Source organism: Rhinolophus hipposideros (assembly GCF_964194185.1).
Source record: "Rhinolophus hipposideros genome assembly, chromosome: 6".
Taxonomy (NCBI): Eukaryota; Metazoa; Chordata; class Mammalia; order Chiroptera; family Rhinolophidae; genus Rhinolophus; species Rhinolophus hipposideros.
Window position 1 is genome coordinate 13,448,436 of NC_138052.1, and position 15,859 is coordinate 13,464,294.

Sequence of the window (15,859 nt, forward strand, 5' to 3'; positions counted from 1 at the left end):
ACCCTGACAGTAAGAAGAAAGGTTGGTATAATTAGACCATTAGTGTCTGACCACAGACAAGCACAGGCACACATGCTAAATCAAAAGTCTACACTAATGGTCTTAATGGATTCTAGTCCCCAGAAACAGAGGTCAAACAAACTCAGGTTTTTCCCTGTCTCAAGAGGGAGGAAAGACTAGATAACTTCTAAGAGTGATTCCAGGTTTATGACTCAGGTTTTCAGCCACAAATTGTTAGGTGTCTGGACTTATATTTCACTCTGACATGTTTAGTTTGAGCCCTTCACAAAGGTCATGTAACTAGCCTAGTATTTGCTTGTTCGTAACTCAAGCAAATTCCTAACCACTGGCATGAAACCCACCCACTCTTCAATTTTATAATCTCCCAGGCCCTCATTAGCACTGAGATTACAGAGAGTGTAGAAAACACTTTTGTCTGCTTCTTATAGCAATATCTTTTCCACTCCATCATAATATCCCTGCCAAAATTAACAGTGAAAGCCAAAGACATTTGAACATGTGGTATATGAGATGCACTAAGTAAATGCACTAAGTAAACTGTAAATCTAAATAATAATAGCCACTTCCATTTATATGATTAAGTCTTTGGTTTGGGGATGTTGGGTTGTTGTGTATTTGTGTGGTTGAGAAGGAAGGGGACTGGAGGTAATAGATTTAAATCAGCCAACTACTACGTATAGCATTTACAATGTTATAAGAACTCCATATTTATCGATTGATGAAGCAATGAATAAATGAGCAAACAGACCACTGAAAGACTAACTCCAGATTCCACCTGTCATCACTTAACGTTGAAATTACAGAGGATCTATATTCCTGACAGACTTTATGCTTTTTCTTTGAATTCTCCCTCATGCAATACAGTGGGTGGCATTGTGTCTAGTGCTCAGAAAGTACTGAATATCTAGAGCCATAATAAAAGGAACAGCAGCAGCAGTGCTAGACGCCATACTAAACACTTGAAGTATATTATCACATTTATCCCTTATAATAACACTGTAAAGTTGGCACTATATGTTGTTCCCATAATATAGACCAGTGAAATAAGAAACAATGTTAAATAACTAGCCAAATTCCCTAGACTAGTAGTAACTTTTAGAGCTAAAGCTCAAACCATGGTGTGTGTCTTGCCAAAAGCCCTTGCTTTAATAAGTGAATAAGTTCATGACATAATGAGATAAACTATACTGTGTTTTTATTTTGCGCCAACTGGGAAAGGGTTGAGTAGAGGAAATTTAATTTAGTGAATCCCCAACTCTAGAGTTTGTTATACCAAACTCTCCAGGACCCCCAAAGTGTCAATATGGCCTGAGAGAATAAAAGAAAATTTGAGAAAGTGAATCACCAGGAAAAGATACTAGAATCGGGATGGGAGAAAGCATTAAGAGAAACACACAGGCATTATACCACCAATTTCCTCCATCTGGGTGAGTCAACAACAGAAAACAGTAAAACTGAATCATTCGTGTTTTTTTTTTTAATAATTAGGCTAAAATTCTTATATGTAAGTGAAGCACTAGGTGAACATAAACTCATCTGCAGCAACTTAGAGCCATCACATCACTCAATTACACTGTACCACAGGTGGGTAAATAAGGCAGTTTAAGAGAGGGCTCCCAAAGAGCATACTGGGTAAAATAACCAGCTCTTACCAGGCAAGCTTTTTCTTTCCTTTTTAAAGTTATTTTTCTTTCTTTTTCCTTCCTCCTCACCTCCTTAATTTCTTTCTCAATCTCTTCACATGTTAAATAGCAACCACAAACTATATTTTTGAGAATTTATACGTTTCAAAGCCTATATTTCTACAAACATGAAAAGTACCACATGGGAACAATTGACGTTGCCACCTGTATCATTACTCATCATAATTAGTTGACTAAAGGACTCAGAAAGAGAACCATTGTTAATCATATTTCCTACATAAGAAAATGAGTTCAACATGTTTTAAGCAACTCCTTAAATAACAAAGCCGAGGCAGGAACTACATAACATATACATAACAGAACAGAACAGAAACACACTCAAAAACAGTCTTCAATCTTATGCCAGAAATGACTATTTTTTTATAATTCTAAGTCATCTATGGGTGTTCAGTCTTTGAGGATGCTAGTTGGGTGGGTTACAGCAGCATGGAAAATGTATTTGTTGCTAGAAGACAGTTTGGAAAATTTTAAAAAGGGAGCAGCCTTTTTCTGCCTTCCATATTAACATCTACTAAAGAGTAATGAAACTTCCATGTTCTGAAATAATTCCACAAAGAAGAATTAGGCCTACTGATAATTTATATATTAATGTGAAACATTTTAATTTCAAGAACATAGTCCAAAGATCATTGAAAGGGAAATTTGGAGTGGATCTTTAGGGAGAATCTTAGAATGGAAGAAAAAAATTGCAGGGAAAGAAAGGAAAAGGAGAAAGAGGCATTTAGAGATTTAGCTCATTCTTTTTTATTTCAGTTTTAAAGGAAGTGTTTATTTCTTTCCCATGTCAAGAAATCCAGCAATGCCATAGGAGATCCATATATATATATATATATATATATATATATATATATATATATATATATATATATATATTAGTTTCAGGTTACAAAACAATGTAATAGATGTAATAGTTAGACATTTATACCCCTCAAAAAGTGCTAATCCCCCCAATCTACTACCTCTCTGACATTGAATATAGCTGTTACAATTCCATTTACTATATTCCTTATGTTGTTCTCCACCTCCCGTGTGTGTGTGTGTGTGTCTGTATATATATAGTTGACATTCAGTATTATTCAATTTCAGGTTCAGGTGTACAGTGAAGTAGTCAGGCATCTACACCATCAATGAAGTGGTCTCCGTAATAAAACAAGTGTCCATCTGGGATCCTACATAATTTTTACAACATTATTGATTATATTCTTCAAACTGTACTTCATATCCTGTGGCTATATTGTGGTTACTAATTTGTACTTTCTAATCCCTTTACCTTCTCCCCATCCCCACCCCCTCCCATGTAAAAATCATCAGTTTTATTTTTTCCTATATCTGAGTCTATTTCCATTGTTTCCTATATCTGAGTTGTTCACTTATTCTGTTCCTTAGATTACATGTATAAGGGAGACCATATGGCATTTGTCTTTTTCTGTCGGACTTATTTCATTTAGCATAATATTCTCTAGGTCCATCCATGTCATTGCAAATGGAAAGATTTCATTCTTCTTTATGACTGAGTAGTACTCCATTGTGCAAATATACCACAGTTTCTTTATCTAATTGTCTATTGATTGTTTCCATGTCTTGGCTATTGTAAATAGTGCTGAAATAAACACAGGGGTGCATATACATATACATTTTTTTTTCAAATTACTTTTTCATTTTGGATATCTTTGGATAGATCCCCAGGAGTGGAATTGATGAGTCATAAGGTAGTTTCATTTTCAATTTTTTGAGGTACCTCCATACTGTTTTCCATAGCGGCTGCGCCAATCTGCAATCCCAACAAATCCAACGAATTCCCCAAAAGGGAATCCAGGGTGCTCCAGGGTTCCCTTTTCTCCACATTCTCACCAACACTTGTTGTTCGTTGATTTATTGATGATAGCCATTCCGACCAGGGTGAGGTGGTAACTCATTGTGTTTTTTTGTTTGCATTTCTCTAATGATTAGTGACATTGATCATTTTTTAATGTCTTTTGACCATCTGTATGTCCTTCTTAGAGAAGTGTCTGTTCACGTCCTTTGCCCATTTTTCATTTGAGTTTTTTTTTTTTTGATATTGAGTTGAATGTGTTTTTTTTAAAATAAATTTTGGTTATTAACCCCTTATCATATGTTTCATTGGCAAATATCTTCTGCCATTCAGTAGGGTGCCTTTTCGTTTTATTCATGGTTTCCTTTGTTGTGAAAAAAAACTTTTTAGTTTGATGTAATCCCACATGTTCTTTTTTTTTTTTTCTTTTGCTTTCCTTTCCTGAGGGGATATATCAGTAAAAACATTACTAAGGGTAATGTCTGTACATTTGCTTCATATATTTTCTTCCAGGAGTTTTATGGTTTCATGTCTTACATTTAAGTTTTTAATTTACTTTTGAATTTATTCTTGTATATGGCATAAGAATGTGGTCCAGCTTCATTTTTTTGCATGTGTCTGTCCAGTTTTCCCAGCACCATTTATTAAACAGACTGTCTTTACCCCAGTGTAAATTCTGACTTCCTTTGTCATAGATGAAATGTCCACACTACCTAAGGCAATATACAGATTCAACGCAATCCCTATCAAATCACCAAAGACAATTTTCACAAAACTAGAACATATAATCCTAAAATTTATATGGAACCATAAAAGATTAGCCACAGCAATCTTGAGAAATAAGAACAAAGTGGGGAGGTATCACGCTACCTGACATCAATTCATACTATAAGCCTATAGTAATCAAAACAGCATGGTTCTGGCATAAAAACAGACACATAGATGAATGGAACAGAATAGAGAGCCCAGAAATGCATCCATCCCTATATGGTCATTTAACCTATGAGGCTTAGCTCATTCTTGTCTGAGCTAATCCTTTGTCCCTCAAATCCTCCCTTGGCATTTTCACTACAGTTAGGCTGTCAACTACATATGAGACATTCAGACTCCACTCCTTCATCTTCAACCCACATTAAAAGTCAAATGTCCCCTGCATTTATGAAACTGGTAAACATAAGTCTCTAAGTAGCATGGAGACCAAAGAGCTCCTTGGCATTTTCAATATATGTACTTTACATTTCAGCTTCCCAAAAATATCTCGCATGATATTTGAGCAAAATTACTGTGTCTTTCCAAAATATCTGGTGATTTTTTTTTTTTATTCCAACCAATGCTAATGCACCCTAAGGCACCATACACGGCTACGCTCCTAAGGCATTTGACGGTGACGTTATCATCCACAATAGCATCATAAGAGAGGAATAAAGACAGATTACCTGGGGTTAAGAGGATGACTGACATAGTGATGAGTGAGCATACAACTAAAATCACCAGCAGGGCTATAGCAATTCCCTTCCAGTTTCTCTGTGGAGGGCTGTTACTTCCCAGTTCCTACCGAGATAGAAAAGAAAGTTTTATAATTATACATGCTCCAAGAGAAATGTATTCATAAAGAAATGATTCAGTGTGTGGCACAATCACAGTTTGAAAGCTGATTAGACTCTTTCCTCTTCAGTAGCTCATTTAATTACTCAGAGGTGCATATATTATGAATGACTATCTTTTGGGGGGCAATCTTATTTCTCTAAGAGATCAACCAAGAGAGCTTTAGGCCTACTGTTCAAAATGTAGATGATTTTAAATGCACTGCCTATGAACAGTACAATGATAGCCAAAATACTCTGCAAAATAATATGGAAATAAAGTGTGCCATTTACATTTTTTCTTGCTACAATGGAACTTACAATAAAGATTTAAATACAAATATTCCCAAAGCACTATAGACTGTGTTTCTAACTGGATGGGGTGGATGGAGGAAGATTAGAAATGGGAAAATCATTCAAAATGCTGTTCACTGCAGAGCAGTGCACAGTTGTCAACACAACAGGTCCTTTTTAAACAGTTCTCCCACCACTCATAAAAATCAACAGGGTGTAGTAACTAAATGAAATGAGTGCTTCTATATCAATGGTTAATGGCATCCTCTCCCTAGGCAGCATGCATGATATTGTCAAGGAGGTAAGATTGATGGGAAAGAAAAACTTGAGCATTTCTCACAATGCATCGAGTAAAGCTTTTCATTTTCAGATGATCTGTGTTCTACTCTGTTGACTAGAAACATGCGAGCATAATTCATGAAAGCACAGCACAGACCACACTGGTTTGAAATGAATGCCAGATTTTCTTTGCAGTAAAGTATATAAAACACTGAGTCTCTTGTTTCTTCCTGCCTCATTCCCTAACCTCTTTGCCTCCTTCCCAGTAGAACCTTTTTATTCAGAAATACTTAAGTGCTTTGGGGACAAATAAAATACGAATGTTACTGTGTGTACATAAATCACCCAAGATGCCCTGCTTTCAACAAAGATAAACAGTATAGCAAACATTTAATAAACTATAAATGTGTTCCTATTACTCACAGATTAAAGCATTGAAGCCAGTTTTCATATAGTGAAATAGATATTCAATTCTGCCATAAACACTTTGGATTTGAACTAGGCCTTAAATAAACGCAAGGGGACACCCTGTGCAGGGGGTATTTTGTTCTTCTTTGTTTTACCCCATCTGTGATCAACCACTTTAACTCTGTCTTTCACACTGATGCAACAAATTCAGCAGAAGACAACTCTACTCTTTTTTTTTAAATGACTTGCTCCACACTTCTTTGTCATGCTTATTAATGCTTGTTATCCAACACTTGCATTCCTCTTGCATTTTGGTTAGAATTTCTATTCATATTTTCCACATAAATCAAGACAGAAGGTCCCCAAATCATCAGCATTAGAGTAAACACAATTAGCTATAGTTTACTTAAGACCATAAACCATTTGCTGAAACGCAATGTTACTACAGGTTTCTAGGTGAGTTTCTTCATCAGAAACTAGGTGGTGTGATGGTCAGTTATTCTCCACATTAAGGCTCGACTTCAAGACTACTCAGAAGTCAGAGAGACAGGTTAGAAACATCAGTGCTGTAAGTCAAAGCCCACCATGGCCCAATAGCCAGAAAGTTGTGAAACACTCATCTCAAGAAAGAAACAATAGGAAGTGGGTGTCTGGGCCATGAATCCTGATCGCTTTCATATCTATTAAGTCCAAGGAAGGTGAGCCAAGTATTTTCAGTTCACAGTGTAAGAAAAAGAAAAAAAGAAAAAAAAGAATAAGATTAGTAAATTGTTGCTGACTTCTTAATCTAGTAAAAGAATCAAGAGTAAACTATAAATTTAAATAAACTGATTCTGATCTTGATTCACTGTTACTCAAACATAAGGCAAATTCTTAGAAAAATACTTCAGATGGTGTTTTTCACTTTTGGAATATGATGTAACCACATGTGAGGTCTAGTAGATACTGTCTAACACAGAAATAATAGCTTAGATATCTTACTATGCATTTGGTATTACACTGAGTATTTTATGTCCATAATCTCACATAATCCTCATAAAATCAGGTAAGAGTACTATTATTTTGACAGATTCACAGATGAGAAAACTGGGGTTTAGAGAGATTAAAAATAAATCCACTTACTATTAATAAGTTAGGAGCTAAAAATAATAATGATAATAAGTTAGGAGATCTCAGGGCCCACTCCATAAAGACTGGTTTCAGAAAACACATTCTTAACCACTATAATATGCTCTCCTAAAAGTAAGTATTTCTAGGATAAATGCATAAATAAATCAATAAATCAATGAATCAAGGAATGATTTGGATGCCTCCATAATACCAGTACCTTTTCTTTGAGAAAATCAATTATATAAAAGCTGTCCTGGATTCCGTAACGCTTTCAGATAACTTTAAATTCCCCCAGCAAATTAGGAAAATTCACCACTTTTAAAATGATAAAATATGTTTGAATAAAAACTTTTGTTGTTGTTCTTAAAGAATGAACATGAGAATGTGTAGCTCCTCTGAATTGACTCATCAATGCCCAAAGCATCTAGCATCCACAAGAGCCTTTTAGAAATTGCAGATTTAATGAACTCTTACTATAATTTTCCCTTTCCATCCACTGCACCTCGTATCACCTAATTCTCCTCCATCCATCCCCTTTCATGTGCATCCAATTAACGGACGCAGTCAACCATTCAACATGCTGCTCAAATGTCTCCTCTTTTTGGAATTTCCCCTAATTGTGTAACCCAGATATGATTTTCCTTCCTCTGAATTAAAAAAAAAAAATGCCTAAAATACATTGTACCAATAGCTTTGAAACCAACTCTATTTAATAGTGATGAGACTGCAAATATGCTTGTAATTTTTCCAAAACTCAGATTTTTAAAAAAAATGTGAATTGTAACTATACTTGTAATGATATATATATTTTTTTAAATCTTGTGAGGATTAAAACAAATTATTTAAACAAACTCTTCCTTAAATGTACAATAAAAAAGTATACACTAAGTAAACTGCTTGGAAGGTTCTTCCTCCATACACGTGTACAGATCACTCTTTCTCCTCATTCAAGTCTCATCTCAGATGCTCCTTCCTCGGAAAGCCTCACCTGAGCAGCTTCTCTAAAATAATATTCCATGTCTCCTTCTATCCCCTCATTCAGCTTAAATTTTCTTTAGAGAGTTATCTTTTTTGGGGTATATTATGTCACATCACATTTAATGGTATGTCTATAAAAATATATATTAAGCTATTTAAATATTCATTTTATCTGCCTCAGCTCTCCAAAAAAGAAGCTTTGTAATGTAAGTAACCTAGTTCATCTCGTTCTCTGCTCTATTCTATTTGGAACAGTGTTTGGCATATCCTAGGTACATGACAGATAATACAAAATGAATGAATGAGTGAATGAGTGAATTATGGGAGTTACGATGATGATAATCACGACTATAATGGTGGTGGGAGTGATGGTCATGCTTAAAGCCATGTATAAAGAGCCGTCATATCTCTGGTGAATTTGTTATCTCCTTAAATTAAGAGTCGCATCTTAGACAACTTTTGATTCCTTGGTTTAACAATCTCTGGTTCTTTTAATAGGTGCTTAGAAAATCACTGCCCAATTAATTAAGTAACATAAATAAAGACCTGAAAGGGTATACAGATACACTGCCATTAACTAAATACACATTAATAGTAAACTTTTTAAATGTAGCTACTTGCTAAAGATTAATTTGACAGCAATTATTTTTAGCCTCAGTTATCTGATGCTTGCATTTCAAAACACAGTTGTCATTTTTGAAGTTAACTTCTTCGTCTTCAACAGTCTTCTACACACTGATTTTTATTGCTGTAGAAGAAGTCCTAATTGGCTTTGCTTTTCAGTGAATTTCTACAAGTCAACACACAAAAGCAGTCAACCACACAGAACAGATACGGTGCTGTGCCCCAGACTGAGAAATGAAACATGCAAGGAGCTTGCAACATGTTCATCTGAGTAGATGCTCTGGAGACAGAACACAGCCAGCAATGACATATCATATTACCAAAAAAGGCCCAGAGATATAAGCACAAATATTTAATGCTCCATATGTAGAGCTGCTTTTGTAAGTCAGTCTTCCAGTGAATGGACTCAACAGTTAAAACACTGTGTCGAATTCCAGATGCTATTCAGTGCTGCAATTGTCGGGACACATGTTGGTGCTACAGACCAAATTAAACTGGATCTGTAACCTAGCTATTTATGTTGTATTTATTGCCAATCAAATTACCACCCTTCAGTGAATAGTGTATAAGACAAAGATGTCCACAACACACATAGTTTACCTAAATCCAAATGCATTTTTAATTTGGTCAAGTGCAAAGGACCAAATGTTGGAAATCATTAGCAGAAAATATACAAAGTTTGCATATAATGTCATTTGGCAAAATGAAGACAAAAGCCTAACCAACAGACATAATTTCGTAAAAAGAGATGAAGTGAAGGATACCAACAGTTTTTCATAGTACTCCATGTGTACTTCCCTTGGAAAACTCCATATTTATCTGCCACATGCAACGTGAGAGGAAATATGATTCCTCCATATTAAAATACTCTCAAAAAGTGATAATGTTCAGAGGAAGATACAAAGGATAAAATCATTATGATGGTGAAATTGTGTCTGTAGATTGATGTGGGTGTGTTTTATTAAAAATAAGTTTTTTCAACTACATGTTTACTTTCTTATAACCACAGCAAAGGTTCTTTAAAATATCTTTATAGCTATTTGAAAAGGTAAACTTAGATTTTCAGGCTTAGAGTATTAGTATTTGATACGTTGATTCTCAGTAAAGTTCTCCAAACATCCACATCCATCATTCAGAAACTCCTCTTCATTTTTCTTATGAAATTTTTCTTATCCTCTCCCTAACTTTTACTACTTTAAAACCCTTCCGATGTGTTTAAGTCTTCACAAACATAGACTGTTAATGTTTCTGAAATAAAGTTAATAAGTTCCTCAAATTAAAAAAAAAAAGTTTCTGTTAAATAGCTCAAAAGTTTCATTTTCTTTTTTATTTAAACAATTTTACTTTATGCATTGTGTTCACATTCAAAACAGTGAATAATTTCAACTGTGAATAAGTCATAAATAGTCCAAAGGCATTTACACTGAATAATTGGAAAATATCTTAGAGGAAGATAAAATACTTTTAAATGTTCTATATTGTTTCATGATATTACAAAAACATAGAATTAAGACTTTTAAAGACACGTGGAAAAAACTCTAAAGCTTTTACATCATTGTTAAGAAATGTTTAGCCACCTCTGGCATGAAAAGCTTGAAATTCAACAGTAGGCCACTTCTAACTACCAAAATAATAAAAAGTTAAAGAAGGAGACATAAAATAGGAAATCACAAAATTTGTATATAGAAAATGAGAGGGGAAGTTATTAATTTCTTTGTTTGAAATAAAATTTGTTCTTTGAATATATAATCAGCATTTCCTAAAAAATGATGTGCTGGATGCAGTGGGATTACATAACTATACAAAAATCAGGAATAAAAAAAGGAATCAGAAAATATCATTTTTTTAGTAAGTGGAAAGTGTTAAAATACACACTTAAGTATTTAGAAAGTTGAATAAAGGGCACACTTTTTTTTTTCCAGCAAAAATAACTGACAAAATTTAGAATGTGAAATAGTCCAATAAACATGAAAGCAATTAAGATAATTTTTAAGGAGCTCCCTGAGGTACAGGGCCACAGATTTTGCGTCAAAGAAACAAATAATTCCTGTACCATTTATACTATTTGTGAGTATATTGAAAGAAGACAAAAAATTCAAAGTTTTAATTAAGTTCATATCGTCTGAAAAGTCTGCCTGAAAAAGATAGCACATAAAAAAATTAAACTCAATTAAAATAAATAAATGAAAATATACTAAATAAAATTTTAATGAATTAAATGCAGGAGCTCAATATAAATAACAATGAAATATTATGAAATAATATCAACCATGAGAAGATACAGTCATACTTCCCTGCAATGTACCAATTAAGAATATCCATAAAGAAAATATAATTATAGAGATTGTTTCTCATATTTAATTTGTATTTTAATACTTATAACACTTACTGCTTCTTAAAATTCTTCATTTTATTCATGGATGCTCACAATTTCTTCATTTGTTACGCTTCTCTAATTAGAGGACTCTACTAAACAAAGCGTATATTTTTGATAAATGATCACAATTTATACATTTTTCAACATAATAGTTGTTATAGTTTTGTGCTGTCAATGTACAAAAGGGAGTTGAATCAGTGCTAATCGTAGTATGAGCTATAGACAACAACATCACCTAGGAGCTTGTTACAAAATGCAAAGGAAGAGTCTTTTATTGGTGTTTGGTTTCCTGTTTTAAATTCTGATTTAATTTGATTTGTTCATCACTGATTTGTTTATAAATGAACTAGTAATTATCTCAATTGTAATTTGACATTATGATTGCTTGTGACACACTCCTGGATGGATCACCATTAAATCAGAAACAAAATAAAGATGACAGCTATCATCAATATATTATGTAGTAATAGTTTTACATTTCTAGTACCTAATTTCGAGATTTAGCTAAACATCTGCAACTCTGAATCTACTTAGGGTTCAAAACCACAACTGAAACAATAAGAAAGCAATTAAAGAAAACAAACAAAAAGATCCAAGATCAGCAAGACGGCAGACTAGAAACCTCCAAGCCATTATTCCCCCCACAGAAGCATCAAGTGTACAACAATAAACTGATTAAAATAGTTATTTTTGGAAGTTCTGCAAACCAGTTAATGATCTGCAGCAGCCAAGCAAACGTCTAATCAAGAAAAGGTCACACTCCAAAATGTACGAAGTTGTAAGGAATTATTCAATGTCCAACCCCCTCCCTGCATGTGTAGCAGCATCAGGAGGAAGTGGCCTAATCCTCAGTTGCTTCCCTCAAATGGAAGGAAATGAGTGGAAGTTCTTTGCATATCTGGCCTATCTTTGACTACCTGAGGGTTTCTGTCTTGCCTGACGTGAGGTCAGACAGAAATTGCAGCATACTCTGGATCTAAGATTGGAAGCCACAGAAGACAGTGGCAGTTTCCGTGATGCCTGAAAACTGCAAGGGAACTGAAGACATGCAGAATCTTAGAGTAAAATTAAACAGGCAGAGGAACAATAGAATACCTAAGCTTTCAAGAGAAAACAGGGGTAAAATTTTTTAGGGAAATAAAGACATTTTAAAACAGTCATGTATACAGGGGAATCGAGGAGGTGGGAAAACTGCACACACAGGCCCAGGGAGGATAAATGCTGCCAAAAGACCTGAGAGTATCTTAAGCCTTCATGCTGGACTGACTAGTGAACATCTTTATCCACCCATAGCCAGTCTTCAAAGACTGGAAGAGGTGGCTATTTTTCAAATGCCCAAAAATTTTAACAAAAGATCACAAAGCATACAAAGAATCAAGAAAACATGGTCCACCCAAAGGAACAATATAAATATCTAGAAACTCACAGTAAAATAGCAAAGCCTTCACACTTACCATAGAGGGAATTTAAAACAACTATCTGAAAAATGGTGTAAGAGATACAGGAAAACATGGACAAAGAAAATCAGGAAATCAGGAAAATGATATATAAATTGAATACAAGTATCAACAATGATTTAGACGTTATATATATTTTTTTAATCACAGAAATGTGGATGCTAAAAAAATACAATAACTGTAATGAAAAAATCACTAGAGGGATTCAACAGACTCAAACAGTGAAAAAAAAAATCCATGAACTTGAAGACAAATCATTTGGAATTATTAAGTTTGAGGAGCAAAAGGAAAAATGAACAAAAGTGACTATAGAGGGGGGCATGATGGTGGAGTAGATAAATGATGTGCTTGCCTGCTCCTATGACCACATTAAAATTACAACTAAATAACAGAACAATCAATATGGAGAACCATCTGAAGCCTAGCTGAATAGAAGTTCTATAACTAAGGATATAAAGAAGCACTTTGAGATTGGTAAATGGGATGGAGACACCAAATGGGCTGGCCCACACCTGTGTATGGCAATGGAGAATGAGGAAGATTATTAAAGCTAAGGAGGTCCCCCCGCAGATAATCAGGGGACCAACACCCCATATTGGACTCCCCAGCCAAGAGTACTGGTGTCCGGAAGAGGAGTCCCCACAACATCTGGCTGTGAAAACAGTAGGGATTCCAACTAGCCAGGTGACACACAAGGCTGTGGGAAAGCCAGATGTCCTCTTAAAGGGCCACAACACAGACTCACTGGCTAGCAAGCATTCACCCTGATCTCTGACAAAGGAACAGTAACTAGAGAAGCACCAGAAATATACAAGCAGAGAATAAGTTATGTGGCTTCAGGGTGAGGACTGGAGGGAGACTTGCCATTTTTCCTGTGTAGAACCCTCCTCCCATGTAGCCCACAGGTGGGCACCATGTTTCCTGTGTTGAGCCCTCCCCCACATGGCCAAATCTATAGCTGCATTGGCCTGTTGAACTCCACAAGTTCAACCTTGGGGACTCCCTTGGAGTCCACTGCACCTAATTCGAGAAATGCCAAAAGCAGTTTCTATAACCAGCAGCCAGCTTTGCATAGCACACCCCAGGGGGCTCTTCCACCAGCAAACAGGTGGCCTAAACATGCACAACACCAGAGGCACTTTGGTAGCCAGAAGAAAGCCAAGCTCACACTGCAGTCATTCTTAGACAACTCTCAGGGGTCAGCAGGCCTCAGGCGGGTGGCAGCTGGCCTCAGTGTACTGTGAGCCTTTTGATGAGTAGCTCCAGGCTTAGCACTAAAACCAAAACAGAATCTAAATTAACTTGAAGAATGTTACTCACCCTATCCTGGACACTCCCTAAGACCCTGCCTCATCCAAGTCACATACAGACTAAGGCTCTTTCATCAGCTGAGCCTTACAGACAACTGGCAGGAAGGAGCAGACTTCAGAGTGCCCTGGGATTTTTGGAGGGTTACCCCAGGCTCGGTACTGGTTCCATTCTTTATTAACATTGTGGCCTCTCCCACATGCCTCCAGATCCAGCAGAGGCAGCTACCAGCCATCCATCACTTTGTAGCTCTGACTAGGTAGCCTCAGGCAGGTCACAGGCAGTGGCTGACCTGGGCCTGTACCACAGCCACTCCTAAAAGGCCCAAAACTAACATACCCAGAGATCGGATTCAGATCACAACAGAACACCACTCAATTAGCCACTCCGCAAGCACTACACCCAAAGGGAGGCCTCAACAGTTGAAAGACCCCACTGGGGCAAACCCCACTCTTCAGAGTAAGCCCCCTGCACAGCAGCCTGTAAGCTATTGACATGGCCTAACACCACAGCCAGTCAGCCTGAGGATGAATCCCACCCACCAAGGTGCCAACAGCAATCAATGCTCAGCTTAAACAGGAGAATAAACACAACCATACAAAGGACACTCCTGGAGCACCTGGCACAGGTGAGCAGGGAGACTCTACCACTGGGCCCCACAGGGAACCTACTACATAAGTCTAACCAGCCACGACTGAGAGGTGTAGCAGATCTACCTAACAGATAAGAACAAACACAGAGATGTAGCCCAAATGAAGAAACCAAGAAATATGTCCCAAATGAAAGAAGAGGAGAAAACTCCAGAAAATGAATTAAATGAAATAAAGGCAACCAACCTACCAGATAGAGTTAAAAACAGTGGAGAAAAAGGAACTCTCATACACTGTTGGTGGGAATGCAGACTGGTGCAGCCGCTATGGAAGGCAGTGTGGAGGTTCCTCAATAAATTACGAATAGAATTACCATATGACCCAGCAATCGCTCTCCTGGGTATCTACCCCAAAAATATAAAAGCATTTCTCTATAGAGACACGTGTACGCCAATGTTCATTGCAGCTTTGTTTATGGTGGCCAAGCCATGGAAACAACCAAAACGTCCTTCGATAGATGAATGGATAAAGAAGTTGTGGTACATATACACAACGGAATACTATTCGGCGTTAAGGAAAGATGATATAGGAGCATTTGTGACAACATGGATGGATCTCGAGAGAATAATGCTAAGTGAAATAAGTCAGACAGAAAAAGCAGAGAACCCTATGATTTCACTGATATGTGGTATACAAACCAAAAAGAACAAGACAAACAAATGAGAAACAAAAACTCATAGACACAGACAATAATTTAGTGGTTACCAGAGGGTAAGGGGGTGGGGGGGTGGGTGATGAGGGTAAAGGGGATCAAATATATGGTGATGGAAGGAGAACTGACTCTGGTTGGTGAACACACAATGGGATTTATAGACGATGTAATACAGAATTGTACACCTGAAATCTATGTAAATTTACTAACAATTGTCACCCCAATAAAATTAATTAAAAAAAAAAAAGAATACTCAAGGGACTTAGTGAGAACTTCAAAGAGACAGCAAACTTAAATAAATAAATAAATAAATAAATAGAGCAACAAAGGAACAAGACAAACAAACAAAGAAACAAAAACTGATAGACATAGACAAGAGTTTAGTGGTTACCAGAGGATAAGGGGAAGTGGGGTGATATGTGAGGATAAACAAGATCAAGTATGAGGTGAGGAAGGAGAACTGACTCTGGGTGGTGAACATACAATGTTATATAGAGAGGATGTATTACACTCGAAACCTATGTAATTTTACTAACCCTTGTTACCCCAATACACTTTAATTAAAATGAATAAATAAAAATAAATAAATATAAAAACCATAA

The 15,859-nt window shown here is 36.1% G+C and overlaps 1 protein-coding gene across 3 annotated transcripts in view; it reads right to left on the minus strand.

Moving 5' to 3' along the window:
- The window catches only part of DPP10 (dipeptidyl peptidase like 10), a 649,316-nt gene that overhangs the window by 480,588 nt on the left and 152,869 nt on the right, over positions 1–15,859 (minus strand). For 2 of the 3 annotated variants that reach the window (XM_081051712.1, XM_081051713.1), the window contains exon 2: positions 4,974–5,088. The exons of the other annotated variant lie outside the window; for it this stretch is intronic. In XM_081051712.1, the coding sequence (XP_080907838.1) occupies positions 4,974–5,088 (115 nt within the window). The remainder of the gene's footprint in view (positions 1–4,973; positions 5,089–15,859) is intronic. 3 annotated transcript variants of the gene reach the window in all.